Source organism: Pituophis catenifer, unplaced genomic scaffold, assembly GCF_029215685.1.
Source record: "Pituophis catenifer annectens isolate HBS135680 unplaced genomic scaffold, rPitCat1.0.hap2 SCAF_2, whole genome shotgun sequence".
In the NCBI taxonomy this organism is placed as follows: domain Eukaryota; kingdom Metazoa; phylum Chordata; class Lepidosauria; order Squamata; family Colubridae; genus Pituophis; species Pituophis catenifer.
Window position 1 is genome coordinate 97,453,775 of NW_027256882.1, and position 15,395 is coordinate 97,469,169.

General features: G+C 39.1%; 1 protein-coding gene across 1 annotated transcript in view; it reads right to left on the bottom strand.

The window, feature by feature from the left end:
- SLC6A7 (solute carrier family 6 member 7) overlaps positions 1 to 3,309 on the bottom strand; it is a 40,280-nt gene extending 36,971 nt beyond the window's left edge. The window contains exon 1 of the mRNA XM_070934390.1: positions 3,277 to 3,309. Within this exon, the coding sequence (XP_070790491.1) occupies positions 3,277 to 3,309 (33 nt within the window). The remainder of the gene's footprint in view (positions 1 to 3,276) is intronic.
- Between the last annotated feature and the right edge of the window lie 12,086 nt (positions 3,310 to 15,395).

The following is a 15,395-nucleotide window of genomic DNA, read 5'->3' on the forward strand; positions in this document are numbered from 1 at the left end:
AAACAACTGGAGCATCACTTAAACATGAAATCATGGATGCCAATTCTTTAGCTGATGTTGCCTTCATACACATCAACTTCTTGTCATAATACATCAGTCTGGTATATGTGTGGATCTCTAGTGGGACCACTGTGGCTGGTTTATGCCAAACTTTGATTTTAAGCTCTTGATACTTTGTGGTCTTCTCCTGTTCTTTGTCTTCTATTCTACTATCCCCCGGATAACATCAATTATCCACATTTTTTTCTGTTCAACCCCAGTTAAATCTGGTGTGTCATGAGCCAAGACTTTATTTGTGTTTGGAAATTATTAATAATTATTTGCATAATTTTAGAATCAGAGCAGCCTATTTTGTACATTATAATGAAAATTTCAGTAAGAAGTGAAATAAATCAAAAGTTGCTGCTCATACAATTTCCTGCCATTTGTAGTTATCTTGTCCACACTCTGCATTATTACCCACTGCTAAGGAGAGAACAAGTTGTGTGTAACAAGTAAGTAACAACAAGTAAGGAGAGAACACTGTGAATGTAAATTCACAGTGAAATGAAATCACATCAATTATTTCTTCAAGCCATTTTGCTGGAAGAGGATTGTTAAAAAGGATTGTGGGTCCTAAAGTTAAAGAAAAGAATCCCTTGTTTGAAGGCATCTCCTAAATCAGGGGTCAGCAACCTGCAGCTCTGGAGCCACATGTGGCTCTTTCACCTCTCTGCTGCTGCTCCCAGTCGCTCAAAATATGCATCACAACTGACAATGTGTGCCACACAATTTATTGACCTTTTCAACCCCTGGTAGGCCAACCATGGAAAAATCCAAGAAAAGAAAAGTTTCAGAAGAAAACAGAACATTTAATTCAACTACATATGCTAGTTTTGTGGCCACTCAAGAAATAGTCAGGCTCCCAGTGTTTTCTTTTCTGTGGGAAACAAGTCCAAATGGCTCTTTGAGTGTTTAAAGTTGCAGACCAATGTCCTAAATGAAGGGCCCCATTTCTGTTTTAAATAGAAAGATCCACAAAAAGGTGAGATCTGGGGCCTTCAGGTTGCCCATCAGTAGTACCATCTGGATAACAGCTTGAGCAGGCACACAGGCTACCCATATATTGTTTTTCCAATTCGACGATATGCATGATTGTATTTCTATTTATCAGACAGTAATTACTAAATTGGCATACATGCACACTTACCCAAGCCAGCTTTATACAATTTTGTTTTCTTTTGTCCTTGTTATTGGGGTTTTCCTATTTGCCTTTGGATGATACTTAAGAGGTACCTTGGGATATTTGATGCCTGAATCTGTATCACCCATGCTCATCACCAAAGCATGGAAAATTCACCTCGCTTAATAGCTTACAAATCAGATGGAATACAGCCAGTTGATCTTTTCAAACTGCGCAACTTGGGGCTGTGGGTTTTCCCATCGTATTATACTAGCAAAATACTGTCTTTGAGGAATGGCTGTGATGATTTATATTCCACATTCGCTTACCCAGAAACAAGATATTCCTTTTACTGCTCTCAAAATGCAGGGGGAAGACACCTGTCAAAAAGATTACCATCTTGAGAGTTACTGAAAAAGAAAAAAGCCTTACTGTTTTATCAAAGGTTTAGTTAAGGCTTGGAAGAATCAACCAAGAAATTACCTAAAAATCGAATGAATGATAATCAATATATGTGAGTATTTGCATCTGGGCTGGGCTGCCTTTGGATTGTGCATCTGGATTTCTTCTGAAGTTCACAAGAGACATAGAAGTTATTAAGGGATTAAAATTCAAGGATCAAGTGGATATGAATTTATAACATTGTGAAATCTGCACTGGCTGTGGCCTTGTCCAATTTTGTACGGAAATCTGTAGGAAAAATATTCTATCACTCCAGAATTCCAAGGGAATAATTAACTAATGGAAAACAATCTGGAACAATAGAAATCAAAGACTTCTGTCCGTATTTCTATATCTGTAGGTAACAAATCAAGTGAAACAAAACTTGATTCAAATAGAATTAGATTGAACCAATAACAGATACTGCTTCATCCTGTTATTTAATTATTCTGAGCACTTTTGTTCACTTTTTAAAAAACTCTAAACAGTGTTCTCCTCTTTTTCCTTCTCTGTCCTATACAAAATGTTTGCCCTTTAATAAAATACTAGGTATGAAATATAGTGGCCAGGAAAAGAAGCCCCGTTGCAGCCTTCATAAATCACATCCATCCATAGCCAAACATGTTCTCATTGCATAAATCCTCTCAGAGGCCTTAAGGAAGTGGCAGTAACTTGGAAAGTTCTAGAATCTATTTAACTACAAAAGAGAAGTTTGAATAATATATATCCAGAAGTTTGTATTATTTTTGGAAATGGACAGAGCCAATTTCTATTTGTCCAGCATACAAAAGCAGTGTTTTTGTAATGAGTTGGAATCTTCAGCCAACAAAAAAAGAATTCTTAAAACTTCAAAGTCCACCAAGAACCAGCCAACATGTTATAGGTTGGTTCTTGGTGGATTCAGAACTTTTAAGGATTTTTTTAAGGTAAGGGCTAGGAAACAGGAAAGACATCTCTGGATAACAAAATTCAATGCCAAAAAAAGGAAAAAGCCCACCAGGTAACACGGGACCTTCAGGGGAGTGGGGGGAGATGGAGGGGCAGGATATGGAGAGACTCCCATAGACCCACCCCAGTGTTTGCTCCAGCACTTCCCTGAATGCAACATCACAATCCCTTCCACCTCTCCCTTATTCCATATCGCAGTGTTCAGTCGCACCTGTCACATGTTGAATAAAGTGGAGCAAAGGGACAGTAACTGCTGCAAACACTCTCTGAACCTCACCCCAAAACCCACTGACTCCAATTCTTGCCCTCCCACCCATCTGCTAATTACCCACATGAGTCACCCTGGTGGAAACACCTGCTGCCTTTTAGAAAAAAGCAGCTGCTTCTTGGGTTGGATGCAGCTGACTCCCTGTGAAATGCGGACGATGAGGGAACTTGCTAATTATAAAGGGTGAAACCGAAGGTTTCCTCATGAGAGCTACCCACCCGTCTCATCTGCTGCTATCAATCCAGGAGCAGAAAGCTCTACTCCTCCCAAGGGCAATTCAGATAAATCCTTGGGGAATCTGGTTACACACAATAGACCCCCTTGCCACACTTACCTAAGGCTGCTATTCTGTACTCAGCCCCTCTGATAGGAAAAAGCACCACCTGCTGCAGCTCCTCTCTGCTCCACCTCTGTGGCATCCCGTGAAGTGCTTCCAATGCAAATTGCAGCCTCTTACCTTTTGAGCATGATGCTCCTGGCTCTTCTGCATGGTAGAGCCTGGTTGCTATGCTCTCCCTGCCTACGTGTGTACTCTCCCTCTTCCACTTGTTCAAGAGATGTCTTCTTTCTCTCTGCACAATGGGAAGGGCAGAAAGCAGCATCCAAAACAATAAGCAGATCAATAAATATCCTCCTGGTTGTCTTTTCTGCCTCTTTCCAGATTGCTGCTTCCTGACTGAATGTAACTGGCACAGTGAGAAGAGATGTTAACACTCTCTAGAATAGAGCAAAATGAGAGAGAGTGAGAGAGCTGCTGGGAAGGACTAGGAACAACACAAGCTGGCTAGCATATATGTTTGCTTAGCATTAAATGGGTATTGCAGATTGTCAAAAAGAAAGACTAAGGGCAAATATTCATACACTGCTATCTATAGAAGAGGATATTTGTTGCTCAGGGTGGAACTGTGGGGTCCTTGTTGCTCTATGAGCTTGGTTATTTTCTCACAGGTGTTTCATTTCCAAGCTAGGTAATATCATCAGTGCTAGTAGGGAATGGGGTTTATTCTTATTTCATGTACTAGTGGCTTGCCCTGTCAGTGTTGATGGTAGTGGTTTTGGTGGTTCCTTGATCGGGGTGCTGTTCACTGTTAGTTTATTTATCTGAGTTGGTAGTTCCTTGATTGGGGTATTGTTTGCTTCTTGATTGTTGGTCTAATGTTAATCTTGGTGTTAATCTCTGCATAGCTGGGTGTTGATTGCTGGTGAGGAGGTGTTTTGGTCTTTCTGTTTCTGTTTTGGCTTTTGATTGTCTCTTTGGAATGGTATGTTGATGCTGTTTATTTCTATGTGCTCTCAGACAAATCAGCCGTCAACAGGCACATAGAGATAAACAACATGTACACACAAAAGTTGTTGTAAAATTGCAAGAATGTATGAGCTCTTAAAGAATGTATGACTTTTTGGTAGACCAAGCTCTTGAGATGTTTATCAAGGTAAAAATCTATCTTCCCACTGCCATTACAAATGGGCAGCATGAGAAACAGCTGATCACAATGAAAAAGCCATTACAACATTTACCCTAGTTTGTAATTGTTTGTTTGGAGTAGATTGCCTGCAAGCTCCTATCAAATTTTAGGATCCCAATAGTAGAAAGGGGCATTCTGAACATTGCCAAAATCATTCATTGAAGCTCATGAGAGATATTGGGCCATATCAACTCCATCTATTCAGCACAAATGCTATACTCTCATCATCATGGATACTGCAATTATTGGCTGCAATTATTGGCTCATTCAGCCTAGTTCCATCTGCATGAGTAGGAGAGATATAAACAAATGAGAAGAAGACAGAGGCTGGATGAATGCAAAAAAAAAAAACACCACTTTTCATAGTAAGAGCCGTTTAATGAGAAATTTAAAATAATAACATCTGGATCTCCACTTGAGAGGAGGATCTGCACTGAAAAAATCATGATCAATCAATCATAAACAGCAACTTTACTTGAAACAACTTACATCCTGAGGCAATACCTTTAACACCAAGAAAAAACAATATCTGACTGTCCAGGTCTTAGGGAAGGATTCAATGGGTGGACAAAAATGCCAAATGCAGTCTAAGATGCATTAGACTGGACCAACTAGTGTGTGACTAACAATAATAGGAGAACTAATGACCCAGCAATTTAATGGTCTCCCTTGGAATTGCAGTGTTTGGACCACCATCTGTCAAGATGCCTTAATCAGGATTCCTCCAATGAATAAGTTAGATTTGGTGCTCTAAGTGGTCATTTCCAACTCTACAATTCTAGAACAGTTGCTATTAGTGGAATAGATTTCATTCATCCAAGCAGCAATTTTCCACTCAGGAACCCGACAATACCATATTTATCCACCCAGGAAGCTGACAATATTATTTAAAAATATGCAAATGTTGGAAATGTAATCAAAAGATGGACACATTTTATCATATGTGGTGGACTTATGCTAAAACAAAAAAAAAAATTGGGCAAAGATACACAGGTGGCTAGAAAAGATGATACGGAATCATGTAGATTTTAAACCTGAACTGTTTTTATTAGGTATATTAATATCAGAAAACTTAGATAAGAAAAGTATGTATTTAATTTTACATGTTGTAACAGCAGTGAGGATTATATTCACACAGCATTGGAAAAATGAAGAAACACCGCGAGATGAAGAGATAATTAAGAAGATACTAGTTGTGCAGAAATAGATAGATTGACATTGAAAATCAAACAGAAAGAAGACACAGAATACTGTCAAACATGGAATCTATTTTACCCGTGGTTGGAAAAAAAGAGTGGAGATTAAGAATACAATCAGAATTGTTAAACAAATTAAATACCCAGACAACACTATGTTTGTTAAGCCCTAAGTAATGTAATTAATAAAAATCAATAAAATTTTGGGGGGAAGGGGAAACATGACAATATCATATTGCTTCATAATATGGCCCTGATACATGAAGGGTTCTGTTTTCTGTTCCCCTTTCTCAGTTATGAGGGATCTAGACTCTGCTATCCCAGATTATTCTGTTCCCTTTTTAAAACACTTCATTTACTGGTTTCATAAAAATATTAATGAATCTGTTCAAGATCCATGCTATCTAAAGTGTAGAAATGAGAACGGAAATGCACAGCAGCAGACCTGAGGTGCAAATTTATTCATTAAGTTTGATTGAGCAATGTTAGGTATAAAACTAGAAATATCCCCAGAAATAATAGTCCACTTGAAGCAGGACCTTACTACAAGAACAGAGAACACATGCTTTTCTTAGGTCCTCCAAGTTTTCTTTCTGGCTTGCGTCTCTTCAAAAGTTTCATTTTAAGCTCTGCAGTTCTACATTCTTCTCTCTTCCCAGAAGATTGACAGGTGTGCAGAGTTTACAGTTAAGCTGTAGCATCTTCTTGTTCTTCTTCCTCGGTACTTTATATCCTTGCTCCCTCTACTGGCAAAAGCAGATAGGGTAAAATTCAGAAGGAATGTTGTAATAATAAAATAGGAGTAGAAAACCAGGGATGTTGTTGTCGCTGGTTAATAAATGACAGAAACAAATGACATCCTTTTCCAGATGTAAAAAACATAGTTGATCCAAGGCGAATTGGCATGTCTCAACTAAGCTTTTGGAAGCTCAGATGTATGGGAAGATGCTTTAAAGGCAAAAACACCTGATCCCATTTCAGGTATGAGAGGAGATGGAGACTGAGGACTATTTTTATGGCTGCTTCTCATCACTGTGCACACAGGCTTTGCGGGAACCAAAGGACCAGTCTCTCATTTCATGGACTTTTACCCCGCTGTGTAAACAAGCAAAGCCTGAAAGAGTTTCGGTTGGAAGTTCATCTTCTCAGTATATGGCAGGAGCCGCTTTGAAGCCAAATGAATCCACATTTTCTTTGTTAGTTTTCTCAGATCTCCTCTTTTATATGCATTTAATATTTTGTTAGTTGTCAACCAGCACCCAGAATTCGATGGCCCTCCAGGTAAAATGGCCTTCAGTGCCTAGAATTCCATACTCCCTATTTATCAACCTTAGTAACTCTAAGATGTATGGACTTAAGCTCCCAGAATTCCCATTCCACCAAGGCTGGTTGGGGAATTCTGGGAGCTGAAGTCCACACAGCTTAGAGCTGCTAATGTTGAGAAACACTGCCATACATAATGGTGTTGGCTGGGAATTCTGCAGGCTGATATCCAATACATTTGGAAAGTGCCAGCATCTATGAAATGATCTTTCATCATTTTAGCTGTCTTTTATCTTCATTTCACCACTGTCCTTACCCTGAGAAATGTTTGGATGGTGCATGAAGTTTTCACATCTTCTTTATTATATGCATAAACCCACAATTTGATAGAGGGTTTTTAGAAAAATGTCACAATGAAGTAGAAAATAATATATTATCTAAGAGAAAGGCAGAAGAACAAAGAAAAATGATAAAGTAGCACTTGGTAACTGGAGCCTTGGAAGCTAATCTGGACACCATCATAGTTTCTAATCTCAGAAGATTAAGCATGTACCGAGAGAGGCAAGTACATCAGAGGTGGGTTTCAGCAGGTTCTGACCAGTTCTGGAGAACTGGTAGCAGAAATTTTGAGTAGTTTGGAGAACCGGTAGTAAAAATTCTGAATGGCCCCACCCCTATCTATTCTCTGCCTCCCGAATCCCAGCTGATCAGGGAGGAAATGGTGATTTTGCAGTAACCTTTCCCTGGAATGGGGTTGGAATGGAGATTTTACAGTATCCTTCCCCTGCCACACCCACCAAGCCACACCTACAGAACTGGTAGTAAAAAAATTTGAAACCTACTACTGAAGTACATATAGGCAGAAGATTTCCTGGAGCCTTTTCCTTGTCTAAAACAGGAGTTAGGCAGAATCGGTGAGGCTGAGCCTTCAGTTCTCAGTTCAAAATATATTTTCCGCTGTTAAATACAAGTTGCTGATTGGGGTCTTACAACCTTTGAAAGTATCCTTTTCAGAAGCAGAGTTGGGCTGTTGTTGATATATTAATTCACCAGGCGACATCATGAGTCCATGAATCTAAGAAGGTGAAAGAGAAAGGGCATAGGCACATTGCTAAATATTCATAATCTGTCTGTTTCATTAATTAGCAGCTTCATCTGCAGATTATTTTTTTTTTCCTTTTAGAAAAATGTTTTTTGTACACTCCAAGGGTAATGTGCTCACAACAACCTTGGGATCAGTTTGGTTGAAGCAGAAAGACTGACCAAAAAACAGCTAGGAATTTGGGTCACCCTCCAGAGAACTGAATGGGAATGGGAGCACTGCATGCAACTGGACATGCATGATTGTGTGGTGCCTGCTGGGCCCTTATTTCACAATCTGTGCATTTCTTGTGGCTGAAAAAAATTGTCCATCCACAGACTATACCACATTAGCTCTCCATACAGTGTAGAAATACACACTACCAAGATTGGCCATGTTAGTAATTTTTTAACCCCCGTGGCCATCTTTAGACGTGAATTTCCGAGCTCAGGTATTTTTCTCCTTTTTGTTTTTGGTGTTTGTTTTCCCATCTGCTCTTAAAATGCTGTAAGGCAAGAAGAAACCAGCTTCTTAATAGGTATGGCTTTTCCATTGACATGATTACATTAGAATTCCATGAAGCCCCATAGATGTTATGGTTTCCTTACGGCTGTACTTGCCATAGAAAAGAAATATTTGTGAGGGAAGAAAGGAGAAAGAAAGGCTCTGGACTGGTCAAAGTACATATTACACAAGCTATAAGCAGTTCACATATGTTTCTGTACACAATTTAAACAGTTTCCAGGGAAGGGCTCAAACAGCATGTGGACTGTCGCACATCAGAAATACATTAACTCTTTCACCTGCCATAGACCTGACAAAACTCAATCAATCAATCAATCAGAAGAGAACTGGAAGGGACCTTGGAGGTCTTCTAGTCCAACCCACTGATCAAGCAGGGGATCCTATACCATTTCAGAGGTTTTCTTAAAACCTCTAGTGACCCACAGCTTCTGAAGGCAAGTTTTTCAACTGATTAATTGTTCTCATTCTTTAGAAAGTTTCTCCTTAATTCCAGGTTGCTTCTCTCCTTGATTAGTTTCCATCCATTGTTTCTTGTCCTACCTTCTGGTGCTTCGTCAAATATTGGAATACTGCTATCGTGTCACCCCCTAGTCCTTCTGTTCTCTAGATTATCCATACCCAATTCCTTCAATCATTCTTCATATGTTTTAGTGCATAGAAGAGCATCTTAGTTGCTCTTCTCTGAACTTTTTCCAAAGTCTCAACATATCTTTGTAATATGGTGACCAAAACTGGATGCAGTATTCCAAGTGTGGTCTTACTAAGGACTTATAAAGCAATATTAATACTTCACTTCCCCTCCTAGTGCTGCTAAGCCTCAGGTCTGAGCACCCATGGATGCAAAGAGAGTGAAGGACATAATGTTATGTACAGTATAGTGAGTGGGCAAGGAGATAGTTGTATTGTTGCTTGGATATTGTCACCAGTAAAAAGGGAGGACTGTTAATGATAGTATAAATGCTTGCATTTGCTCTTTTCTTCTGTGTTATTATAAATTTGGGGCCATGGGATACAGTCTTTTTGCATAGAATAGATGGTAGCTATTTATTAGTTTTTCTGAGACATTGGATTGTTATTTCACATAATAAGAAAGCTGGCTTTCCAGGATGAATCTGACTTTTGATCACGTTAGTTCTCCACTGTTCTCTACTTCTTCAGGTCCAGCCACAGTAGCTGAGTGGCAAATTGGTAGGACATCTTCTGTCTCAAGCAGCAGGCCCATCTTCACAAGCATTGTATTACAATAGCAACAGCAATAGCATTTAGACTTATATATCACTTCACAGTGCTTTACAGCCCTCTCTAAGCAGTTTACAGAGTCAGTATATTGCCCCCAACAATCTGGGTCCTTATTTTATCGACCTTGGAAGGATGGAAGGCTGAGTCAAACTTGAGCCTGGTGAGATTCGAACTGCCAAATTGCAGGCAGCTGACAGTCAGCAGAAGTAACCTGCAGTACTGCATTCTAACCACTGCGCCACTGCAGTTAGATTTCTTTTCAGCAAACTGAGGCCAAAAAGAAGCTGTGTATGTGAGGGAGGGGCTGGGGGAGGGAGGGGCTGGGGGAGGGAGGGAGGGAGGGAGAGAGAGACACAGAAAGAGAGAGAATCAAATGCTATGACACAGTTTTGTTCTATAACAAGCGAATATCAACATAAGCTCTATCTATTATTTTCAACACTGTGAAAAAACAATCTGTTCCAAATCTTCTTCTATGCATCTAGTAAACACAGGAGATCTTAATTATTTCTCCAAAATGGCTGGTCTGGTTAATCTTCATCAGAACAGTTCTAGATATTATAGGATTCTAATTTATTTAGCAGGCACCTGTCAAATCTAACCCTATTCAGTTTGTAAAATGGCTGTCACCCTTCTATGTGAGGTACACCGAAGGTTTGGATCTGGCTTTTTCAACAGTTTTCAACAGTTACTCAGTGTGAACAGAATCTTATTGCCATGCTTCTGGAATTTCTGTCTGTCCCCAAGTGACATCCTGATTCCACAGTCCATTTGTACAAAGTGCCATCTGCAAAGTTAGTCCTGGTGTCAACAAGTAGAAGCAATGTGAGTCACAAAGCAATTAAGCTCAAGAAATGGTGAAGTGTTGACTGCATTGTGTCCCAAAGACACCAGTGCCAGCTGCTTCACGTGCTATCTCAAACCATCTTTCTATGTTTGCTGTTCTTAGATGGGGGCTTGTCAGCCTGGGGACAGTCATAAAGCAAGATTAGAAACCCAGAGTAACTAATTGTTTATGACTCACTGTCCTTGGTCTTTGGCCCTAAGAAAGCAGCCCTTCCCTTCTCTTCATTTTCCTCGGCTGCCCCCTTGTTAAGATGTCAACAGTCCAAAAGAGCCCCATATCCCGAGCTCCTTTAAGGCAAAGTAAACTGGTTTAAAATGTGACATGAGTGTAACAAAGATTTAAACATTTCTTTCATGTGTGTGAAAGCTGCACATTTTTTTCCCCAAAAATAATGTTTGCAAAAATTGACAAGAAATGCATTAACATTAGTAGAGGCAGATTATGGTTAGTCGGAGGATCAGACAGATGTTTAAACTGGATTTGGCATTTTTATCCACACATTGAGTCCTTCCCAAGGTCTGAGATAGCCAGATGTTTTATTTTTATTTACTTACTTATTTGTTTGTTTGTTTGTTTATTTGTTTCCCACCTCATGATTCAAGGTGACTCTGAATTGGCTTGATGTGGTTCAATGCAGGGGTGAAATTCACTTACCTTCCTACCAATTCACAAATGTGCGTGTGCCACATGCACAAAGCCTTCTGCGCAAAGCCTTCTGCGCATGCGCAGAGGCTGAAAATCATAGCAAAAAAGGAACATCATGACATCCGCGTGGGTGGGCGGAGCTTCCTGCAGCCGCTGCTACAGGTTCGCCTAACCGGATAGAACCGGCTGAATTTCACCCCTGGTTCGATGGTGTTAAAGGTATTGTTGCAGGATGTAAATTGTTGCAAGTAAAGTTGCCTTTTGGAATTGACTAATGATGATTTTGTCAATGTTGATGATGTTTATTATTATCATGGTTACATTAATATTAGTATTATTACATAGTATGCTATGAAGTCATTGGCATCATTGCTGAGTGCCTGCAGCTAAGAACAGATTTCGTTCAAATGATATATAGTTCTCAGTAATCACACCTAATCAAAATGATTAGTTGATAACTTTCAGAAAATAAAAATAAATAAGAAAATGCATGAATAATTTATTATAGTTCTTTTTTATTTTCTGTATATTTAGAACGTACTGGTTATTTACAGAGCAAAAATTCAGCAAAACAAATCCAATCTATCTCAGCAAACTTTTTTACATGTATATAATCTTAAAATGAGGAAACAATTGGAAATAGATCTTCCTTGCACCAGTCCTTTAACGTGGGAGAAACAAAGGAGTTGAAAGAAATTTTAGTAGTAGTTTAATTAAACCACTTCAAAGAAGTGAACCAAAAGAAACATAATGAATTGATATTGATACTCCAAATATAATAGACTAAACTTCAAATATGAAACAAAAATATTCAACAAATATTTCCTTTGAAGAATAAATGCATTTATTCTTAGCTTTTAGCATGCTAAGCCATGGAAGTCCTCGTTTATTACTGAAATGGATATGTTACCAAAATCTCCTGCTTATACGATAGAAACACAGATATGAAACATTTCAAAGGCATTTAATAATTCAAGTCTAATAATTTATAGCATTAAAAAATATACTTTCCCTTACTACTAAGAGTATTTATCATGCTCTAAATTTAAAAAGGCATATGGTCACATTTCTCAGCCCAACCCACCTCACAAGGCTGTAGTTGGGAAAATAGGCGGAAGTATTATGTACTCCACCTTGTACAAAAATAAAGATGTTATTAGTTATTTAGACAGGATTTGGCATTTTTATCCACCTATTGCACTCTAACTAATGAGCCATGGTGGCGCAGTGGTTAGAATGCAGTATTGCAATCTAGTTCTGCTGACTACCAGCTGCCTGCAATTTGGCAGTTCTAATCTCACCAGGCTCAAGGTTGACTCAGCCTTCCAGCCTTCCAAGGTTGGTAAAATGAGGACCCAGACTGTTGGGGGCAAGATGCTGATTCTGTAAATCACTTAGAGAGGCCTGTAAAGCACTGTGAGGCGGTATATAAGTCTAACTGCTATTGCTATTGAGTCCTTTTGGACCGAGGACAGGCAGACATTGTTGCTTATTTGTTATTTATTCAATTTATATGATGCCCATCTCCCTAATAAGACAACCCTGGGCAGGATTGTTTGATGATGTTGTATCATTATTTACTCCTTCCTCACCTCCAGATTTCAAAATAGTACTTCAATGTACTTCATAAAAAAGATGGAAAGGCAATCACAAATATCCAGAAGATTTTTTTTTAATTATTTAGGTTTATAAAACTACCTTAAAAACACATGCAAACAAGACAAACTTAAGCAGGCATAATGAAGAAACATAAACATGCTTTTGTTACCAAGTTCTGCATGTTGAGGAAAAAGAGTAAGGCAGTCTACAAGAAGAAAGCAATTAGTTCAAAGCCAAATATATATCAAGAGGGTGAAAGAAAGTAAGTCATCCAATCAGCTACAAATAATCCTCAATTTATAGGAGACCTGGTAGTGCAGCAGACTAAAGCACTGTTATTAACATCAGCTGCCTGCAATTACTGCAAGTTCAAATCTCACCAGGTTCAAGGTTGACTCAGCCTTCCATCCTTTCTAAGGTAGATAAAATGAGGACCCAGATTGTGGGGGCAATAAACTGACTTTGTATAAAATATACAAAAGTATGAAGGCTATTGCTTAACGCATTGTAAGCTGCCCTGAGTCTCCGGAGAAGGGCGGCATATAAATCAAATAAAAAAAAAATTACGACTTTCATTTAACAAGGGTTTGAAGTTACAATGGACTTGGGAAAAGTGACTTACTGTAGGACCTGTCCTTGAAGTTATTACCATCACAACATCCCCATGGTCACATGATCATGGAGGAAGCAGACTTACTTAATGACTTTCTTGATCACTACTAGTTTAATTTCATTGGCTGGGTTCACACACCATGTTAAGTCATAATGTGGTTTGCTTGTTTTATAATTTAGTTTGTGAACAGGTAAACTCTGCCACTGTAGCTTGCCACCACTGCTGATTGTGTAAACTCAAGTCATTGTGGTCTGCCACTGGTGCTTGTTCAACAAACCAGGCATTAATGCAATGGGTGAATCCAGCTGATGTACATTTTCTACATCTCTGCTGCATGTAATGGTTGCTATTAGTGGAACTCAACCAAAAGTGTGAGGGGGGAATAAATTGATTTTTTTTTTTTTGAGAATTCCATTTTGAGGTTATCAAAATGTCAGCTATAATCACACAAAGAAGATGCCCACATTCATTTTAAAGAACTGGTGAAATTGTCTGCAAATTTGATTAGAGTACTGATAGCAGAGCAAGTCAGTGAAAAGTGGAGTCCTGGTCTTATTGATTCATTCTGCTCCTTTCTTCATATAGGGAAATCATGATTGAGTTCCCACATTGTGGGAAGGCATTGTTTTAATCATGCTTCTTAAATAAACATAGTGGCCTAGTTGGCACATAATATTATGCTGTATAGTATATTTACAAACCCCCACAATGATTGGATTTACACATATGAAGTGCACTGCAGTCATCTTTACCAGGTAGACCAGACAGGAAACACAACCAGATAAACTAACTCTACTTTATTGTAAAGCTATAGAACAGAGTCTTGCAAGTCTGAAAGTAAAATTCTCCCATGGTCTCCTTTACAGCCTGAAAAACTGAGGTGGGTCCCTTCTGAGCATCTTGCTCCACCCACTAAGCAGCTACAGGCTATGCTGTCTCTTATCTGACCATTCTCCAGGCAGAATCTTTTTCACTCGTCACCCACTGTCTTTCCCACATACCATTAAAATTGCTGACCATGATGATGAAGCACACTGAGTTCCTATGTTTTACAGCCAGGAAGCTTTAGGGCAGCCTTTCTTCAAGACTACTCTTGATGACATAGGGCTGCAGATGCCAGAATCTTCACCAGCACAGGAATATAAATCCTCCTGCTGAGGCAGTAACAGATAAATCATACTAGCACTGATGATGTTACCTAGTTTGGGTAATGAAGTGTCTGCATGGAAACAAGCAAGCTCAGAAAGCATCAAGGGCCCCTCAGATAAATCTCTTGCTAAGTAGGATGGCAATCCAAGGTCTTATCGTCAACCCCGAAACCTTGTGCAGGAACATGGTAGGAGGAACTAGGAAAAACATGAGTCTATAAACTAAGGGTCTCACACCGTCAGATGTCTTTGATGTGGAATATATGCATGAATAAATTTTTCAAGAAAACAATGTAGGACTTTTGGCATTCTAAGAGACCCCGTTTTGTGGAAACCAATAACTGGCTTCCTTCCCCCTCTTGAGGACTTTGGCTAGTTTTTCACCATCTTGATTGTCATGTTCTTTTCTACCTGTATCTCTTGCCTACTTAGCCTTTAATATGACTTTAGTTCCTAATGCTATACATACCGTATAGTATGTAAAGCCGGGGCTCAGTTTCTATCATCTGACCTGACCTATAATTTGGGTTGAAATAAGTCACTAGGCTCCTGCCTTTTTGATCCACATAACAAGGCCTGAGTAATGACCAGAGGCTGACAAAATATAATTTAATAATTAATTAAACTTGTGAATCACTTGACTCTATAATTCTGAACTGGATCAGATGAAGATTCAGATATATTTTTTAAGTACTCTGCTTCCTTGTTTCTTTCTTCCCAAACACCCATGCTTCCTCCCCTCTCTGAGACAACAGCAAGTCTTTCTCTAATAGCAACAGAGGCCTATTTGGTTTTAACTCCTAGGAATGAGTTGATTATATTTGTCCAGTAGAGTAGCGTATAGAAAAAGCTACTGGGTTCCAGTGTTGAGAGTCCGACAAGTAAGTTTGACTCTCAGGGAAATCCATATCATTCTGGGTACGCTAGTCTGGAGATGTAATGGAAAGGCTGAGT